The sequence below is a fragment of the Pectinophora gossypiella genome, chromosome 8 (assembly GCF_024362695.1).
Source record: "Pectinophora gossypiella chromosome 8, ilPecGoss1.1, whole genome shotgun sequence".
Classification (NCBI taxonomy): Eukaryota; Metazoa; Arthropoda; class Insecta; order Lepidoptera; family Gelechiidae; genus Pectinophora; species Pectinophora gossypiella.
In genome coordinates, this window is record NC_065411.1 from 2,832,834 (window position 1) to 2,855,020 (window position 22,187).

Here is a 22,187-nt window from a genome sequence, read left to right on the forward strand (position 1 = left end):
AGGTTGTCACGAGCTGGTTGGCCGCCTCTATGGCTATATGAATAGAGTCGTAAAGATCGCAAAAACTAGTTTAGAAACGCAATCCTGAGGGCCCTGAGGCCGACCCTGTCTCATATTAAATATCTCTCAGGTGCTGTTAGCACATCTGATAATAATATAATCTTTATGTGATATCAGATACAATCCGCTTCACATTTCAATACCTGCTTCTTATACAAATACCGTCATTTATAAATACCTTGCGAGTTTTGTATCGACTGTTGTATACGCCCACTGTATGTCCCAAGCGATGTATGTGAAACTGAGAATACCGTATGTGTTTGCGAAATATTTAATAAAAAGATTAAAAAATAATAATACTTAATTTATTCGCATAGACATGTGAGCGCAGGTCTTCTCTTAGGGTTTAAATATCATTTATCTACAAGCATTGATAATTCAACAGGGGGGTTAAAATGGCCACATCGAAGCAATTCATCTAAAAAGCAATATTGCAATTTGACATTTGCGCATAATAAAACTAAGTGCGCAATGCAAACAAATTTCAAATATTTAGCAATATTGCTTTCTTAGATGAATTGCTTCGATGTGGCCATTTTAACCCTGTACTTACTCGTAAGAACAGCTGTGGTACACCAGCGCCTGGGCGAGAGCCTTCAGCTCTCCCCATTTGTCCGGCCAACGCCAAAAAAAGAAGTACACCAGATTGTTACGTACTAATTATATTTAATTACAATACATTATTTTTTCACTAATACACTATTATAGATGGCGATACGGCTTACCACCTATCAGCTCGGTGAAGTGTGGCTACTTAGTTCATCTTACGATGGATGTACAGTCATGAGCAATATCATGTACCCACTTTAGAACCCTGTCGCACTATCATATTTGACATTTAATGATACTTACGGTTTCATTTGTCAAAAAAGTTAATATGACATGGTTTCAAAGTGTATACATATTAGTGCTCGTGATCATACCTCTGACTACCTCGATTGAGATATAGGTAGATGTGAGCTTATGTTATGTTAAGTTAACAAATCGTAATTTCCGCATTACTGTCTGGCATTATCTTATCTTTCTCGCGTTGTTTTTATTTATGCCTACTATAGTGATAATAAAAGCACGCGTAAGAAACTAATCTATTTATATTTTACGACTGTGAGAGATAATATTTAAATATACGTAAGTAAGCATCCTCCGTAATCTTTATCCCTGTCAAACCTTCAGGTTAGGCAAGCGGACTCTGGGAAAATGGGATAACGCTAGGGGATAATGGTGCTGATTCCTGTACTGTAGCTAATTATATTTTAAGTTATACCTGTCATTTTCCTATCCGCCGAAAAGGAAAGGGACGGATAATCGACAGGCATAACATTTATGAAACACACGTCAATTTTAGGCAGGAATTTTAAAAACCCTGAGTTAAGTTGACAGCACACGTGAATCGGGTTGCATAACAGCGAGATGCCTACACAATTCGCTCGAGTTATTAATTTTAAAAATAATAGTTGTCAATCTCCCGTCCCTTTCCTTTTCGGCTTGTTTTCGGTGGATAAGAAAATGACGAGTGTAAGTACTTAAAATAAAATTAGGTGTCTGCAAGAATCGGGGCCAGTCTCTGTGAGAGATATTAAACATAGCGTTTAGCGGCTATCTTCCCGGGAAAGTCGTTACTACCGACAGAGATTCCCTGATGGGTTATTCGACATGCCCGGGAAGCCAGGCAGCTAAATGTGTTGTTTTTTTTTGCTCCCAGAACAGCATAGACTATGGTAGCGAATATATGCATGTATTTATGTACATATTTAACATTTCGCCGTAAACTTGGTTTCGCTGAGTTATTCGGCCATTTCTATCGCTATTATTATTATTGAATAATAATAATAAAGTACACTGACATCAATTATTACTATTACACACTCATGTATTACTGCGGACATTGATAACATACTTCCTCCTATTAATTAAATAAGAGACAAATAACTAAAGTTATATTAACGATTTGATCTGTGATGTGAAATAATTTTATGTATTTTCGTATTTTGTTTTTATAGGGTAGGGTTTTTGGCCTAATTATTTGACTTGTAGAGTACCTATTTGTATTTCCAATAATCTTCTACGATAACTGCAAAAAGTAGTTACGTAGATAGATGTTTATATTGCTAAAACGTTTTCTTTTTAGTAGGTACAATTTTGAAAATCTTGTCAGGAAAATTTGATTTGTTTTTATAAGGGTAGAGTGTGTAAAAGTACGAACATTTTATCACTATTAGTTAGCGTAGTTTTCACATTAGATGAGTGTGTTCTCTTTAAAAAGGTTGTAAATAATCAATAACATTATTTCCATTCAACTTAATTTATGTAAGTATTTATTATTCTTACTACTTTGTAGAATACTCTACAATGTCAGCACATGACATCAAATATCACATATTTAGCTTAACACTTATACATATTGAATACTTCACTGTACAAGTTTTTACACTTACACTAATCTTACAACTAATTAATAATTTATACAGATTTTAAGTAGGACAACATAATAATTACTTTTTAACGGTCTTTTGTCTTCAATATTCACACGATTTGTTCCACGAAAGGTATAGATTTTGGTTGTGCATCTAAATGAACGTCGTTTCCATATCTTTGCAACAGTTCGAGAACTACTCCGTTGGTCCATCCGAAGCCATCTTGCACCATGTACTCCCCGCCACCGCCCTGGTGTCCCGGCTGCACCGCACTATACTTCTCAAACATCTTCTGAAACGTCGTATAACCGATGTAGTTCGCGCGGATCCAGTGCGTCGCCAGTTCTTTCGCAAGTTTCTTCGCCTCTTCGTAGCCGGACATATCCAACCCCAGTATTATGATGCTCTGCAGGGGCGGCCACGCGTTAGGGTAATCCCACTGCTCCCCCGAGTGTATGATGGACGTCGGCACGCCACCGGGGAAGTCGAACGCTCCAGAAGACATGAGGTACCTGACCAGGCGTGACGCGTACTTCGGGCTGTCGTAGTTCTCAACAGCTCCCGCCCACAGCGGAGTGACGCAGCTCGGGTAGAAGTGCTTCCTCAACGCCCGCGCCTGCGCGTCGTAGTCATACCATACCCCGTCACTCTCGTCCCACATCACCTGCTCTATCGCAGTCCTCCAGTACTTGGCCAGGCCGTACCACTTTAGCGCCTCGCGTCTGTCGTTCAATTTGCTCCGGAAATCACCAACCAGTTGGAGAGCTCCAGCGAATATGGCGTTGAGATCGACTGGCAGGATGCGACTGACGTGCACATCGGTGAGGTTGCCCATCACGTCCTTGCCGGCGGTGACGAACCACCGCGACGAAAAGTCCCACCCGCTCTCCGCTCCACTCTTCATCTCGTTATAGAACAGGTTTCGCTCTGCTTCCGTCTTCAACTTCTGAGCCACAGTGTAGTCCTCGTAGTACGATTCCGGTCGTGGGCCTTTACTTTTAGGATTGTTATAATAACGAAGCAGCATGTATTTCTTTCCTTTAACTTCGACAGTAACTTTCTTTCTGCTTAGCCAAAATTCAAGTTCTTTTTCTACAGTGGGGAGATGCCGCTTGAGCCAGGCGACATCTCTAGTCGCTGAGAAGTAGCTGGAGACCATCGCCGCGAGCAGCGGCGGCTGACTGCGACCCAGGTAGTATATTCGACTTCCATTGGGCACGTATCCAATCGTGTCAACCAGATGCAGCAAGTTCTCAACCATGGCTCTCGCCGTGTCCAACATGTTACAAATGATAAGTCCCTTTAATATCCAAAAAGAATCCCAGTAATACAGTTCCTTGAATCGTCCTCCGGGAACAATAAATCCATTTGGCACAGGAATAAAACTGTAGAGATCCGGATTTTTTAAAACATCAGGGTTGACTTTTCTGCCCAGCCTAGCCCATATACTGATCACTGCTTTCGCAAATTGTCGCAGTTGGGGATCCACAATATTGTTCAACATCGGCGGGTCAGGATTAAAATCGGGCGGGTTCCAATCTTCAAGTTCTTTTCCTTCCAAGAAGTGTGCGTTGACGAATGCAGTGAGTTCCGCTCGGGATGGATTCTGGTTCGTATTACGCATAAACGCGGCGAAGTCGGCTAGGGTTTCTTGTTCGGTTTTAACTAGTTTCATGTCGACGAATGTTTTAGAGTCGGGGAATACGCGGGCTAGTTGGACTCTGTGTAAGAGATCGCCGCGGCAGTAGATGGAGGAGTTGCACGCGGGAACGACGATGATGGCATGCGCGTACGCCCCAAGCAGGCCCAACACAGGATACACGCGCGGCAGCAACAGCCGCGCCATCATCGCTGTCACTTGCGAGCTTTTAGTCGAACACTATACGCGCCGTGTCGAGCGCGCGGGGAACATAGGTGGGGCGTGGGAGCAGCGCCGGCGTTGCGGGGCGAGTGGCCGCGCGTGCGGCCTGCGACCGCTAATAAGCTACCAGCCATGGCGAAGTGTGTCGCTCATCGCGCGAGTCCCGCGCATCCCATCACTGATACACTCAACCACAACAAATGAACGGACGCAGCGCTTTCACTGGGATAAAGTATTATGTCGAATGGGAGACAATCGATTTAGGTCACGCTCAAGGCCGTTAAGATTGTAACAACGGGAGCTCGTGGCAAATAGATACGACTAGTACTAGTAAAGACACGTGCCTCGGCCGAGCCGAGCTGTCAAACTGACGGTTGGCGTGTACAAAAGTAAACAGATTATCTATGCCGCACAGCTGAGCGCGACGCATGCGTACTACGTAACGTTGCGTCACTGATACAACACACACAACACAACTGAAGATAATTAATTATTTTGAAACCCAACCGCTTCGATTATGATTCGATTATGAATTTTGTATGATTATGATACAACATGAAACAAGTTATCGATTATTTTCTGGAAATAATGCAATGGTCATTGATAAATCATTGTTGGAATAAAAAATCTGATTCACGAAAGTGTAAGTAAGTACTTACTTAAAGTGTATTTTTTAGACTTCGACATTCGCGACTTGGGCCGGGATATTTTAATTGAATAATTAGTATGCTATTCGCAACTTAACGGTTTTTGTACAGTTCTTAACCGTAACCAGCTCGATTTAGTACAATGACATACACTAAAACAGTGTTAATTTAATTAATAATACGCAAATATTCACAAAACAATGCATATGATATGCATTTGGCTTTCAGAGTACCTTCATACAAAAACATCAACGCGTTTGCTGTTTTTGATATTAATTCTCAAAGATGAGAAATGTAGGGTATATGATTGCAATAAAACATATACATATGTATACTAAAAGTAACTAACTACCCACAACACAATTATATATGTAAACTAGCTTTTGCCCGGGACTTCGTCCGCGTGGCGTGTTATAAAAGAGAGATCTTTGTGTGTGTGGGAGTGCATATCAAATTTCAAGCATCAACTTATGCAGTTTAGACTTTTTCATACAATTTTTTTTCCCCGTTAACTCCCATTTTTCAAAATACAGCCATAACTAAACTTTATATTTACTAAGGTATGCATGCATGCTAGATTGAAAACATCTATCTTACGCGGTTTCGATTTTTCCATACAAATGTTTTTTCCCGCTAACTCCCGTTTCCGTGGGAATTTTGCAATATCCTGTTGCAACTAAGCTTTAAGTTAACTAAGGTACCTGCATGCCAAATTTCAAGCGTCTAACTAAAGCGGTTTAGATTTTCCATACAAAAGGATTTTCCCGCTAATTCCCGTTCCCGTAGGAATTCCGGGAATTCCTTTCTTAGTGCATCTCTACGGTACCTAAGCTACGTCCCTTCCAAATTTCAAGTGCCTACGTTTAGCCATTTAGGCTGTGCGTTGATATGTCAGTCAGTCAGTTTCTCCTTTTATATATTTAGATTGTAAAGTAAATACATAAATTTATCGTTAGATGGCGTAGTTTAAATTCATATCATAGTTCATTCATATACCTAGGTTCCGGAAAACTTCTTGATCATCGACCTTGACTTCGCACAACCGAATTTTAGATCTCTTTGGTGGTGCGGTACGGGGCGCGGGGGCGGGTGAGTCCCGCATCGACCGGCTATGGGTAGATCAGTGGATACTTCCCCCGCGCACTCTTGTCTTCGTCCCTTTGACTCCCGAATACACTTGCGTGCAGTGAAACTATCACTTTTTGTTATTGCTCTTTTGTTAGTTTCTTTTTGTTATTACTCATTTGTTTAAGTTTAAGAATTAGTTACTAGCACGAGGTCTATGTCTACAGATCCAAAACCTAGCACTAGCTCTGGTATTGCTGGTTTCAACCTCATGGAAGGAATATCATACTTAACTGACGATTAGTTTTTTATTAAATATAATAATATAATATTTTTTATTCAATGAAGTAAATAACTATTCCATTTATTGTCATAAATAAATAAGTATTACAAAAAACACATGTCATTGCTTAAAAAATATAATATAAGTTTTAATAAACTATAATAATATAAGTTTAGTTTTATTTACATAATTAAATAATATAATAATTGTTTTTTTTTTTTAATGAAGTTAAGAAAATAATCAAAAGTTCGTTTTTTTTTGCACGGAAGTGTACGTGCGCGAACTTTCCCCCACTACGACACTCGATGCTCAAGAAGTTTGCCGGGAGTTATACGATGGAAGCATAGACAAAAATAAAGGGACGCTAACCCCCGCATGTCCTCGCGCAGGCGGCAGTCGCTTCCTAACCCACAACACCGGTGTACGTTCTTCGCTACGAGTACAATCGCGTACAAAGTTGTTTGTTAAACTTGTATAGTGTGCCCATTTAATTTTGTTAAGAACATGCCGCGTTCACAACCTACTTTAAAGGGACAAGAGAGAAGAATGTTATTCGACGTTTTTAACTATTTTTTAAAACAAAATAATATAACCGATTCTCATAAAAAAACAGCGGAAGCTACAAATAAATCCGTGTCCACCGTCAGAAGAATTATAAAAGAAAGTAAAAAATCAGATGGTGTCGTTGCATTTAGGACTCCCGGTAAGAAAAGAAACAGTGTGAGACCAGTGACAGGAATCAACAGTTTTGACAAGGGGGTGATTAAACGGTGTATACATAATTTTCTCATTGAAAACGAATTGCCGACCCTTGCTAAATTGCGTGCAAAATTTCGTTCCGACATAAATTTTCAAGGTTCTGAGAAAAGTCTACGGCGGATCATAAAGGAACTAGGCTTTAAATGGAAAACCACCGAGAATAATAAAAAAGTTTTAATAGAAAAATCAGCCATCCGACTATTAAGAATAAATTATTTACAAAAACTACGTCAATACCGTCAACAAAACAGACCAATTATATATACAGATGAGTCATACGTTCACGCCACTCATATATCAGAGACAGATGGGACCACCAAAGGTTTAAAAAAGCCAGTATCAAAGACGCAGCGTGCTGTCATTGTACATGCGGGATCAGAAGCTGGTTTCGTGCCTAACGCCTTGTTGACGTTCAAATCAGGGACAGAGTCCGGTGACAATCGCGGCGTTATGAACTTTGAAACTTACGAGAAGTGGATCCGGACTCAATTACTACCAAATCTCCCCCCAAAATCAATTCTGGTTCTAGACAATGCCACATATCATAACAAAGAATATGATGTAGCACCAAACGAGAATACGAAGAAAACTGATATGCAGACTTGGCTTTCAAAACATGGAATACCATTTACGCCTGATATGTTAAAACCTCAATTATATCAATTAATAAAAAGTAACAAAGACCGCTTCAAAACATATAGCATTGACAAGATTCTTAACGAACATGGTCACGATGTACTTCGCCTGCCACCCAATCATTTAGATTTGAATCCCATAGAAATGGTATGGGCAGCTATAAAGGCTTACGTAAGCAGCAACAATATACGATGTAATGCACCTTATGTCGTAGAGTTGATAAAGGAAAAAGTAACCGCGATCAGGCCGTGTGATTGGAAAAGGCTGTGCGACAAAGTCAGGGCAATTGAAGAAGCTTATATCAAAAGCGACCACGTTATCGACGAAATGACGGATGAACTGGGGATTCGAAGTGGAGATTCTGACAGCAGTGATTCCGAAGCGGATTCGTCAACTGATACAGAAGGTGATGTCGCACCTCCTAGTTCAAGTTCTGGTCTCATACCTCTCGGAGATCATATGGAAGTGGAATTTGTCAAAGTAGAGTCAATAAAGCAGGAGCCTGCTAATTAACGTCTGTATTTTTTTTACATTATTTATCAATATCATCAAGCCAATGAGTGAAAATGACTGCACTGATCTGATTTTATTTAGGTTTATTTAATTCAATTATTTCTTATTTTTTCTAATAACTGTTGGTTTTCCTTAAATAAAATAAAATAAATAAATAAAATATCGTGTTTAATTTATCCCATACCACAATTAACGTTTTTTTTTAATAATCCGATGTACGTTGCGCGATGGTAATTATGTACATCAAAGATTTTTTAATTTTGCGGGCAACCGCGGAATATACACTTTTGACTCTAATTGTACCTGACGACCGCCATTTTTGTTCAACATATACGCCATCTTTTTTAAATACTTATTTGATTGCGTCTGTTCTAATGGGCGGGCGATAACACGATTCATCTTCCTCATAGCACAGAGAAAAATAAATCTAGACATATTAAGGTTCGTTGCAAGTTTTCATGTGATTTTTTGTAGCTTTGCCCATACGACTATTTATTTTTCTCTGTGCAGTCTCAGTTTCAGGACTTGCACTGCCATCTAGTAAACGACGGCGGAACAAATACTACAACTGAGTAAATAATACGCCATCTAAACGACAATGCTGTGTGTAAACATATTGTTACATAGATTTATCGCTAGATGGCGTAATTTAAATTCGTACGATGGAAGCGTAGAAAAAACTACTTACGTAAAGAGGAACCACACAAGTTCATACTCTACGTTGATTATGATAATATCCATTATTACATCTACTTATTTAATAAGTTGTCTTGTAAAACTTGCGGTTACCAGCTCACAACCCACACACTAGAAGAAGACTAGGCATAAAGGCAATTTTAAAACTTCACCCTGCTCTCCTATGCAGCGCTTATCGTAGCGTGAGCGTGAAGAAAATAAATAAATAGTGCAAAGTTCATGATTATATTCAAATCGATTGTCCCCACTACACACAGAAGTCAGTGCGAAGATGATTTGCTAAAATTAAACGAAACGAGTGACTTGTAATACTAATAAAACTGTAACGTCATATAAGGCTAACCTAGGCTCAGGACGTCGTGTGAGAGAATTGTATTTAAACGATTTAGTTGACACTAGTGGGTCGATAGCGGTAAATGCAGAATGAGGAAAATCGTCGACCACGCCGGCGGGGTGGGTAACTGGGTTCTGAAGTGTTTGTTGTCGCAAGTTCACCAATTCATAGAAGGCTAAAACCAAGTCTGGCGTATTTTTACAAAATTAAGACCGAAGTCAAGTCTCAGGTTGTTTTCAAAATTAAGGCCGAAGCCAAGTCTTAGCTTTTTTTTCGAAATTAAGGCCGAAACCATGTCTTAATGGGATTCCATTTGTTTCAATCCTGACACACGTCCTTTCTCTTCATTTATCTATCGCTTCATACACGCCCGCCGGGAAAATAAACCTAGATAATTTTATCTACGTATTTCGGTACTTTGTTCAATTTCAAGTCACCTTGTACAACATTCACAGGAAGAGTTTGAAGTGGTAGTATTTTATTCCGCTACAGCACGGGAAACACAATTACCTGCAATTGTTCTTACCTAACATACAGAAATGAATGACATAATAGTTAACGACAGTTTCCTTAAGATATTCGCTCAACTTAACACCGACAGGTAATCCCCAAAGGTTACTAGGATGTTGCTAAGTAATGCAGCTGTTAGCTATAGATTAAGTAAATTAAATTCATCTTTTTACCGACTTCAAAAAAGGAGGAGGTTCTCAATTCGACCGTATATATACAGGGTGTTAGTGACATTGTAACGAAAACTTTGAGGGGTGATTGAGGCAGTGAATTTTCCGTCGCAAAAGTATGGAACTGAAAATAATTTAAAAAAAGCACAAAATTTCTTGAATATTCAGACTGAAAATTCCACTTGATATCAACTCAGAATCATGGTCTGAATCATCCCCCTCAGTATTCGTTACGGTGTCACTAACATCCATACCTACTTGTATGGCTACTGTATGTACTTGTGCGGGGTGTAAGTGACATCGTAACGAATACTGAGGGGGACGATGCAGCTGATTATCCTGAGTTAATGTCAAGTGGTATTTCCATCGCAAAAGTATAAAATTGAAAATAATTAAAGAAAATTAAAAAAAGTCATGAATTTTGCGACGAAAAATTCACTCCACTTGATATTAACTCAGAATCATGGTCTGAATCATTCTCCTGAGAATTCGTTACGATGTCACTAACACCCTGTAAATTTATTTTTTTTAAGGTAACGCACACCTTTTTTACAATAAAATACCATATAATATTTTGAATTTATTAGAAAATAAATTTAAAGCTCATGTGAAGCTTACCTTCTGTAAAAAAGCTTATTATAAGATTAATGATCACTTAAATGATAAAAATGCCCGGTATTAAATGTGTTCCTTTAGTTATTAAATAACTTGTAATGTATAGGTATACATTACCTATACATTACAAGTATGCATTGATTTAAAAGATATGTTGCTGTTGCAGTTTCTTGTCATTTCTTCTTCTCAGCTATAACACCTTGCGAAATGATGTAGATAGAAATTGACCTTCAACAAGTTTACCTATTATAATTACATTGATTAAAAGATTCTCATTTCTGTTTTCTATTATGGATGTGGAACAGAAAAAAGACCTTTTTTTTCATAATTATCTTGTACCTAGTACACGGTCAATTCCATTAAGCATCAAATAGTTGCAAATTCTGTTTTGACGGTGAACAGTGTTTTGTTTATTTGCGGAAATCTTATTCTTCTTCTTCTATCGTGTGGATTGTGAGGTGGATTACCAACCCCATCAACCCTGGTGTCAGGGTTATTACTCCATAGGCTCCTGACATGACTCATGTAACGACTACGTATTTACATCAGTAAGTTATAACCGGGACCAGCGGCTTAACGTGCCATCCGATGCACGGATCATCTTACTTTTTGGACAATCAGGTGATCAGCCTGTAATGTCCTAACCAAACTAGGGATCACAAAGTGATTTTTGTGATTTGTCCCCACCGGGATTCGTACCCGGGACCTCCGGATCGTGAGCATAACGCTCAACCACTGGACCATGGAGCTGAGGTCGAAATCTTGTGGAAATATTATATTAAATTTGGGAGCGAATCAAATGAAAATTACCAAACTTACTTTGTAATTTTAGTATCTCTAATTGAAGTGATTTCTAGAGGTATGTGGGTACATTTTTACGCTCCTAATAGTTTCAGTAACATATTGCTTACGGAGAGCTATTTTATCAGCGTGGCGAATATCATGTCGCGTTTTATTAAATAAAACGTTGAAAGTAAAGCAATTTTAGTCCTATTCTCAAATAAAAAAGTATTTTAAGGCTTCGTATCAAAAGTCGCTGCAAGTTGTTGAGTTACTTGTGACTGTGCAACCTGTTTTGTAGGGATCAACCAGTTTTCAATATTGTAGGTTGTAGCTAAGTATATAAGTAAGTAAGTATTGTTAAAAAAAATCTCCTGAACCATAAGTTTCCTCTTAGGAAAATTGCAAGAAATAAAATAACGTACCCACTACCTTTTTAAAAAAGTAGTAGGTAGGTACTTAAAATAAGGAAAAAGAATACTTTTACAATATCACTTACCTCTTAAAACATCGGGAAGGACGGGTTATTTTGACGTGGTAGTTAATAATTATATTATTTTGTTTAAAAACCAGTCAGCCCGCAGGGGCGGCAGCCGAAGCAGCAGCTGTCCTAAAGCATGCCAAGTACTCCTTGCTACAGGGGGGCTACATTTTTGTTCCATTTGCGGTGGAGACGTGTGGTTGTTGGAGGGAGGAGGCGAAGCAATTCCTTAAGGACGTGGGCCGTAGCTTTAGAGAGCAGGGCTTTGACCCCCGCTCCGGGTCTTACTTGGCTCAGAGGTTGTCCGTGGCAATCCAGCGCGATAACGCTGCTAGTGTCATGGGCACTTTTGGGTCGGGTTTGACACGGAGTGGGTTCTAGGTTAAATAATTTTAAGTTAGTTAGTTTTTTTGTAATACTTGATATTTGGACTATTTTATGAATTTTGTTTAATATTTGAATTTGCATAGGTATTTATTATTCAAATATAAGTTTAAAAACTAAAACCCGACTACAGAATAATCGCGCACTAAAAAGTATGAAACAAGAAAATATTTCTCTGAAATAAATTCTTCCGAAATTTGCATAAAACATAATATCCAAAAAACTGCACAAGGCACAACAAAGGCCACATTGTAGCAATTCACCTAAAAAGCAATATTACTTACAATTTGACATTTGTTGACATTGCGATCTAATCGTTTCATGCGGAAAGCCACGGGAGCTCCGTGGTTCCTTCGCAATGAAAGTCTGTACATTGACCTAGGTCTGCCAACCATTGCCCAATGGCTCAAATTAGCTTCCAAACGTTTTTTCGATTGTGCTCCGCACCTCCCAAATCCCCTGGTAGTTGCGGCTTCCAAATACATCCCGCTTAGGGACGGTACTGAAAAGTATCGGCGTCCGAAGGACGTAATATAGTAATATACGATCCCGACGACCCGATTACTCTAGCCATAGAGGCAGCCAATCAGCTCGCGACACCAAACACTTCAGGACCCCGATACCGACCCCGCCGGCGTGGTCGACGATTTCCTTCATTCAGCGCTTATCGCTATCGACCCACTAGGGTTGATTAATTCTTTCAAATATTTTTCCTCTCAGACGACGCCCTGAGCCGAGGTTCGCGCCCAACTGGGCACCCTCAGGCCTGTTGTCTTAAACGTTGTACCGGGTGAGAGCCTTCAGCGCTCCCCATTTGTCCGGCCAAGTAGTTAATGCCATCTGCGGCAAATCTACAATAAGTCACGTCAAAAAAAAAAAACATTGCGAACTTACTTTTATTTGCGTAAAAGTTAAATAGCATTACTTATTACTTTTTTAATGATTAATTGCGTCAATGTGACCTTTTTAGTCCCCCAAGTCTGTCCCACAGACGTCCGGTCTACCAGCAGGTAGACTTCTTCGGTAGACCGTAGCGTGTACAGTCATGTCATGACATGAGCAATATAATGTACCCACTTTAGGACTCTGTCGCACTAACATATTTGACATTTAGTGAGGCACACAGTTCAATTTGTCAAAAAAGTTAATGTGACATGGTGCCAAAGTGTATACATTTAAAAAAAAAACAACTCATTGATACACAGCCTTTTATTAATTAGACAATCTAAACTAATCTACAATAGAGGTAACACGTAATAGTAAAACAATTAACTGTTAAAATTATACACATAAATAATTAAGTACATCGGTAAATCATAAATTATTATAACAATACGTTGGACCTTTAAATAAATAAACTTTGTTTTAATATAATTTAGAAATAACAAATTACTTACCTATTTAATTATTTTATTGCCACAAGCATAATTATTGTAAGTGCTTCTCTGTTATTAACAAGAGGACTTATCTACGCTGCGCGCTGCCTAGTGTTTTAATAAAAGTTATTATTTTTATTAATAAAGTGTTATTAATAATGGTAATAATAATATTTATCAAATACCTTATTCTGAAGTGTTCCGAGACCAATCCGAGTGAGAAAATTACGTAAATATGTTTATATTTTCCATTGTCGTGGTTTTGAAGGAACTTTGAAGTTAGTTTTACGCTACAATGAGTTTGGGATACTCATTATGCGTACACTCGTTTAAGTTTACTACGTTTTCAGGAACAATGAACGTGCAAAGAATTTAGGCACTTATGCCTTTAGGAGCGAGGCGAGGCATACAAAATTTTGGCGACATAAATTGAATCAAATGTTTAAAATCGCCAAAATTACAACCCTAGCTGCAGTAATGTTGGTTGGAACACCCCTTATCGTCATACTGTATAGTATAGGGCACCCTTGTATAATATATAACATTATTATTTTATTCCTACTATAAATTATTATTAACAGTACAACGAATATTTGCCGGTACCGATGTATGTATTACTACTTATCAATATTCAAGTAGGTATTTGTACAAGCATCTTAAAATTGAATAAAAACAAAATATTTTCCTTAATAAATTATTTATAACAGCGCTTTTTGTGCACAAAAATATTATTCTAAATCTTTTCCTATCATAGATTGACCCATGCAAAATTGTAATAAATATCGATTCGATTTTGGCATCAATCTTAAAATAACAATTATGATTTGCATTTCCAAAAGCGATTTCTCGATTCTAATCACTTAAGATTGAGTTATTTTTTATTTTTATTAGGTACCTATCTCATATAAATGATCATTATTATTTTATTACTGATTATTAAAATTTCTATATATGATTATGGCACTTCTGTTGCATATCTTAATCTAGAATTTCTACTAACATAATTATTATAATGGTCACAACCTTGTGTAGTGTACTTATTTATATAATTATTAATTATATCATCTTGTACTTAGTTACTATGTAACTATAGTGTATATTTATAACAAATGCAAGTCGCACTTATCAATAAAATTATTATGGTGGACGCAACCAGTCGTCGTCATATTAAATTCGTTATTCAATAGCAATACTGATTCTTCGAATCACTTTCGAATAGTAATAATACCTTATAATATAAGTAATCGAATAGTAATAGTACCTCTTATTTCTGTAATCGAAAATTCGTTCAATTCTGTCTGTGTTTAGAATTACGTCAAACTTTGATACGTACTTACGCATTTTTAACGATTGATTAACAATTGTATATTAATCTAAAAATATTTAAGTATCTATGTACCACGTTTGTCTTCACTACGCTTATTAATCACTATTAACTCTTTTTTAAATGGATCGGAATTAAATTGATTTGGAATTGCTATCATCTGCAGACGGATTATAAATACTTTCGGCGGCGGCAAAATATGGATGGATCTTGTATTTAGCACTGAGCGGCTCGGCTGCCTTGCTGTCATCGGGGTCATCGCTCACCGTCATCGACTGACCGTACTTGGCGAGGAACTCCAGCACCACACCGTTAGACCAGCCGAACCCAGACTGCACATTGTATTCTCCGCCACCCCCATAGTTGCCAGGCACGACCGCATCGTACTTTTCATACATACTCTTAGTTGAATTGTAACCTATGAAACAAGCCCGTACCCACGTCTGGGCAACTTCGAAGGCCATCTGGTACCCCTCGTCAGTGTCCAACGCTTCAGCCGCGTTCACAACCATGCTGACTAGCGGAGGCCACGCGTTAGGGAAATCCCACTGCTCGCCGCTCTGGATCAAGGAGGCGGGCACTCCACCTGGATAGTCAAGGCCATGCGACAGACGCAAGTATTCTAACACCTGAGTGGCATGTTTCTTCACATGATCCTTATCGACAGCTCCCATCCACAGCGGAGCCACATTGGTCGGGTAAAAATCTCGTCTGTGATGCTTGTTCACGTAATCATAGTCATACCAAACCCCGTCTTTCTCATGGAACAATGCTTGTTCTATGTCAGTTCTCCATTGCTTAGCCAGCTTTCTGTAATAATTCGCCTTGAACCTATTACCCAGCAAAGCTTCGAAGTGTGCGGCGTTAGCGAGGGAGTTTGCGAAAATAGCATTTAGATCAACTGGAATGATGTACCGTGTGTGGGCTTCAGTCAAGTTACTGGATAGATTCCCTGCGTTGTCTACAAACCATCTAGTAGAGAAGTCCCAGCCGCTTTCAGCTGCACTTTTGATATCTTCGTAGAACTCCTGTTTACGTTCCTCAGATGTGAAAACTTGTGCACTCTTATAATCTTCATAATAAGACTCAGGACGTGGTCCGAGGCTAGGAGCATAATATCTGAGCAGCGTAAATGCACGATCACCGACACTGAAAGTAATACGCTGCGTATCAAGCCAGTACTGGATCTCAGTTTCTAAATGCTTCATGTTTTCTTTCAAAAACGCGATGTCTCCGGTGTGTCGGATGTATATGGACATCATTGCGGCTAGCAGCGGCGGCTGGCTGCGCTCCTGATAGTACCACCTGCTACCGTTGGGTACATGACCAATTTTGTTCAGCACTTCGATAAGATTCTCAATCATACCTCTTACAGTCTCGTCCATACCACTTATAAGCAGCCCTTCGATGATCCAGTAAGTGTCCCAATAGTAAAGTTCTTTGAAACGGCCTCCAGGGATGATGAATCCGTGAGTCACTGGGATCAAGCTGAAACGGTCAGGATTATCGAGGACTTCTTGCTTGACTTGCCTACCCAGGGTCGGCCAAATGGAGTTAATGTCTTTGGCAAACTGGCGAAGAGTTGGGTCGCGGATCGATGCGAGGAATATCGGGTCAGGATTGTAGTCTGGTGGCGACCAGTCATGGAGTTCGCTACCATTTGCAAAGTGGTTTGAAACGAAATCTGTGACTTGTTCTTTGGTGGGATTATCGTTGGTTTCGTTGAGGAGAGCGTCGAATTCTGCAAGGGTTGTATCGGGGTCTTGTGTAAGGCGGAGGTCGACGAAGGTTTTGGAGTCGGGGAAGATGCGCTGGAGCATGACATGGTGGAGCAGTTTGCTGTCGCAGTAGACTGGGCGCTCGCAGGAGGGCCTGAGGGGCTCGGACGCCGATGACACGGCCAGCGCCGCAACCAGCAGCAACAGGTATTTCATCTAGAACAACGAGAACATATTGTTATCAATGCTTCGACAAATCATGCGAAGGTATTCGAAGAGGACGAATAACAAAACATAACAAATACTTTATTGCATACACAAGAAATATAAAGTTACAGATATAAAAGTACTTTTTTCCAGACATTATTGGGTAGATGACTGGGTCTTACATAACAAACTGAAACCAGTCGAATATGATCAAAAAACAATTCCATATTTCTTTTTATTGCCCCCTCTGGTTTAATTGAGGGGAGGTCTGTGCCCAGCAGTGAGACGTAGACGTATATATGCTGTTTATGTGATTTTGTGTGGTGTTACTTTTTGACTTATTTAAGTTTGACTTACTTATTTAGTTTTCACTAAAAATGTGTCCTTTTGACATTTCGTATCTCACTTAAATACAAGTGTGAGGTACAAAATACATATCAAGTTGATCTAGAATTTATTTAGCGTTGGTATAAATGAATGTAGGATTTTTAAACATTCAATTAGATGTCGATATGCTGACTGGTTGTCCTTGACCTAATGGTGGTTGCGGGAACCTCGCAACCTTCTAGAAAATGTAGCTGTTTCTTTACGCATTAGGTAAAAGTCTAGATAGCAAGACAACCCTGTCTTCATCTCGATTAACCCGTATAGTTGTTGAACACGCGCCTTATAACTATGAAGGTCTTAGGTTCCAAGTAGGTAGGGTAATGTATGAATAGAATGACAAAGAGACGACGAAAAATAAAATTAAATAAGTATTAAGTAAACACCAAGTTACGTTCCTCAGAAACAATATGGATGGCTCTGTACAGATTTTCCTTCGTTTAACCTTCTAATTTAATGGATAACAGATATGTGCATCTTTTATCTTTGTCTTTCGGTATAAACGATAGCCCTTTTTATCACATCGTGTGACGTGTTCCATAAATTTTATGCCCGTCCCTTTCCTTTTCGGCGGATAAGAAAATGACAGGTATATCTTTAAATACACTTAGATGGTGTGTACCTACTGAATTCAGCATGGTGATAGGGATAGGATGTTAATAGGTATTGTTCTTGTTAATTAACTAAAAGCACAGAATAAATAATAGAAAATCAAATTGTTTTAAGTTTACGCCAGTCCACACCAATCTCATCAGTCATCCCGTGATCATGGCACTTGCAACAGTGTCGAAATATCGGGAGTCTCATATCCCCATTTAAACGCGGTAAGAACCCGTTATTATGTGCTTTAAAATAAAATTCTTTGAATATGACTAGAAAAACACCCAAACATTTAATCGGGTCAAATCAGTTACTTTTTATATATGTCTTTGATTTTTTTTTTGACATGACTTTCTGTAGATTTGCCGCAGATGGCATTAACTACTTAGCCGGATAATAACGTCAAAACAAGAAATCACTGGATTTTCTAACGAAACAAATACCATGACTTCATAGAAAATCGTGATAAAGATTGAACTAATTGTTGCGTATTTCTTAATTGTAGCTAATTAGCAAATAAATGTTATAAGTAGAAAAAAGAAACATATTTTTATTAGTATAAGAGTAAGACTTGTAGTAATTTAGTAGGTAAGTAATCGTTCATAATTTATTTTATACCATATAATCACAGGCTTGCATTTTTCTTTTTTGTGTTTATTTATTCTATTTACTTTTAGATCTTAGGGTGGCTTGCGTAAGGGTCTTTAAACATGTTTAAAGACCCTTACGCAAGCCACCCTTAGTGTACGTTACCCTACATTATTCGTAAGCAAGATGCACCTTATCTAGGATGTTGCACATTGTTGAGTGTGTGTCGCCTATACATGATAATCACCGCTCTAAGGAAAGATGCAGGATTTGGCCATTATTATTCTGATCAAAATAAAGAGAAGCAATATAGGTAGCAACATAACTATAATATAGGTACATTTATTTTTATACGGGGTGTAAGTGACATCGTAACGAATACTGAGGGGGATGATTCAGACCATGATTCTGAGTTGATATCAAGTGGAATTTTCCGTCGCAAAATTCATGATTTTTTTTTAGTTTTTTAAAAATATTTTCAATTCTATACTTTTGCGATGAAAAATTCCACTTGATATTAACTCAGAATAATCAGCTGTTTCATCCCCCTCAGTATTCGTTACGATATCACTTACACCCCGCACAAGTACATACTGTACCCATACAAGTAGGGATGGGTGTTAGTGACACCGTAACAAATACTGAGGGGGATGATTCAGACCATGATTCTGAGTTGATATCAAGTGGAATTTTCCGTCCCAAAATTCATGAAAATTTTTGTTTTTCTTTTTATTATTTTCTGTTTCATACTTTTGCGACGGAAAATTCTACTTAATATCATCTCAGAATCATGGTCTCAATCATCCCTCAAAGTTTTCGTTACGACGTCACTAACACCCTGTATATACTTCTGCCATTACGTTCTATTTCGGAATAATTATGTACCTGCATAATGAGAAAATACGTAATTATCACGTTACTGCTGTACAGCGCCATCTATATTTTGTTTGGGGAACTGTTAGACTAACACGATACTATACCAACTCTTTAAAAGCTGCAGGACATTTCTAAATGCAGTTTACATTGTTGGAATCATGATAAATGCATAATTGACAATATTTTTATTAAGTTGCCATTATTGTTCGTAGTTTCTGAGAATTAAATTTTCAGTTCCGCTTAACGACGACGGTTCAGTTGAGTTTTTATTTTCCTGACCCTGAGCAATGCAAAGACAACGTTTGCAAACAGCCAGTAATTTAATATTAATTACGATTAGCGCGCGCTACCATAGTATACTTACCTATCTTTTTTATGTTTTTTTGCGCTGCCTTGACCTACCTGTGACTTTTTGCTCACACTTAATATAAATATCGATACCTATAGCTTGAAACAGGCTAGATTTAATTAGTCTTCGTCGAATTTATTTAAGTATATTATGCTCTTAAAAAATCAGCAAAACCTATTTGAATTTTAAATATTTGAAAAAAAAAAAGAGTTGATGAGTATTTTTTTTTAATTTTATTTTATTAACCTCTTCGTCGCGATAAAAATAACAAGAAACATTTAATCAACATAAATAAATGACCTCTCCTTAAACGTTTCATTGGTTTTATTTTGTGTTTTTATATACAACACGCCATTCAAGTTTTTTATTCGGGTTATGCATATTTTTTGTAATGTAAGTATCCTTCTTTACATATTAGGTATACATTTGCGAATGCGATATTTTGTTTATAAAATTAAATATAAACTTCTTTCTTTAGAAAAGTGATGTCACTTCGTAGTCGTGCTCGCTTCGTAGATAGAATGCAGGTACCTACAATCTACATAATATATGCAATTATGAAATCTATGGGTTGTTTACAATTAATTACAATATTGATACTTGACATAACGTATCATAGCAATCTATCTGTATCTCCGCAGAGGTAGGCAGAGGTCTGTAACACCCTGTATAGATAGGTAATTTACTTTCTATCGATCTACTCTTCTATCGTGTGGGTTGTGAGGTGGAGTACGAACCTCATCAACCCTGGTGTCAGGGTTACTATTGAGCCGCCAAACGCCGCTGACATGGCTCATGTAACGACTACTTACTTACATGAGTAAGTAGTAACCGGGACCAACGGCTTAACGTGCGACAATCAGGTAGCCTGTAATGTCCTAACCAAACTAGGGGTCACAAAGTAATTTTTGTGATATGTCCCCACCGGGAATCGAACCCAGGACCTCCGGATCGTGAGCCCAATGCTCAACCTGTGGACCACGGAGGCCGTTATTTACTTTAATATAACGACGAGAAGAAGTGCGGACTGCGGAAATGGTTATAACTAGTTAGTAATCAAATCAGTTATAACCAGATGATATGATTGATTATCCAGTGATCGAGGTTTCCAGGATTTGTGCCCGGTTAATAGCTATAGGCTCGCCCCCTATTACGAGTACATGGGACACAAACAGATGGCGAGGAGTGGGTATATACCACACACACTCACACTCACTCTCACACCACACACACTCTCACTTTCTCTTTTTTCTTCTCTTTTCTTCTTTCCTTTTTCTTTTCTTTCTTTTTTTCTTTTCTTTTTTTCTTCTTCTTATTTTTTTTTCGTCTGCCAAACACCACTGAGCAATGTTTACAGTGATCGAGATTTCTTATCATCTCTCGATATTGAACAATCCTTGGTAATCCGGAGAACGCGTGACTTACATCGTAGTGTCACGGGTTCAAATCCCGGCTCGGGCTCTAAACCATTGAATTAAAGAAAAAAAGAAAGAAAATATTTATTTCCATATTGGACGCCAACAATAAAAAAACAATATAACAATATTTATTATAAATAAAACAAAACACAATATTTATTTCGATATTGAATTCAACTTCATTTGAATTTTGAATAGCAATAGGCTCACCCTCTATTAGGTTAGGACTTACACATAGCTGGCGAGGACTGACTGTATGTTATAATTATATACCAAACACCTCTGCCTACCTCTTCGGGGAAACAGGCGTGATGCTTTGTTATGTTATGCTACAAAATTATGAAAGAAGAGTGTCCAAAAATTTGTTCTTGTTTAAAATCAAAATCAAATCATTTATTCGCATAGGATTCATGGTTTTGTAAACAGTTGGTAGGTTTTATGTTCCAAGTATCACATGATCCGCTAGATATAAGCATGCGAATATTTTGGAGGTAACTAGGTCTAACTTAATTAAACTACTTAATATAAATTTACTTACTAACTTAACTAACCTAATATAAATTTAATAAAATTTTTTTTTTTAAAGAAAATCCGCATTATCCCGAGTACCTACCATAGAGTCTGTAGTTTTCAGAATATTTTGCCGTCACAGTTTTAATCTAAGTAAAGGCTTAATAAATGTTGTTATCGATCAATCACAAGGGCATCCTCACAATTACGGTACTGAGCTTCACCGCAAATCGTCTCTAACCGCGACAGATTAGGACGATTTTACATTTAATTCTTAAGGCCCTATTATCGGCCAGTTACCTGGTTTCCAAGTGCGTAAAAGCATCATTTAATGAGGTACTTTCTAGGCTTCGTTCCTCCAAAACAATATAGGTGTCGCTATACAGATTTTCCTTCGTTTAACCTTCATCGATAACAGACATATTATGCATCTTTTATCTTTGTTTTTGGATATAAATGATAATAACCCTTTTCATTACAACCAGACATAATGACATCACCCATTATTATTCTGATCAAAATAAAGAGAAGCGATAAAGGTAGCAACATATTTCTATACATAATATGATCCCAATATCAAGCAATAATTATATTTATGTATGCTTCTGCAATTATACTCGTATTATATT

The 22,187-nt window shown here is 38.1% G+C and overlaps 2 protein-coding genes across 2 annotated transcripts in view; one reads left to right on the forward strand and one right to left on the reverse strand.

Moving 5' to 3' along the window:
• Positions 1-2,352: 2,352 nt before the first annotated feature.
• Positions 2,353-22,187, reverse strand: part of LOC126369097 (uncharacterized) — a 38,101-nt gene continuing 18,266 nt past the window's right edge. The window contains exons 2-3 of the mRNA XM_050013389.1: positions 15,049-16,842; positions 2,353-4,353 (exon numbers count right to left, since the gene is read on the reverse strand). Of these exons, the coding sequence (XP_049869346.1) occupies positions 2,584-4,353; positions 15,049-16,842 (3,564 nt within the window). The 3' untranslated portion in view covers positions 2,353-2,583. The remainder of the gene's footprint in view (positions 4,354-15,048; positions 16,843-22,187) is intronic.
• On the forward strand, positions 6,738-8,290 carry LOC126368921 (uncharacterized). The gene has a single exon (XM_050013165.1). It carries the CDS (start codon positions 6,835-6,837, stop codon positions 8,236-8,238), a length of 1,404 nt encoding a protein of 467 aa, XP_049869122.1. The 5' UTR covers positions 6,738-6,834; the 3' UTR covers positions 8,239-8,290.

Excerpts from the sequence above, each read along its gene's own strand:
- LOC126368921 (XM_050013165.1), top strand. The coding sequence starts at position 6,835 with ATGCCGCGTTCACAACCTACTTTAAAGGGACAAGAGAGAAGAATGTTA.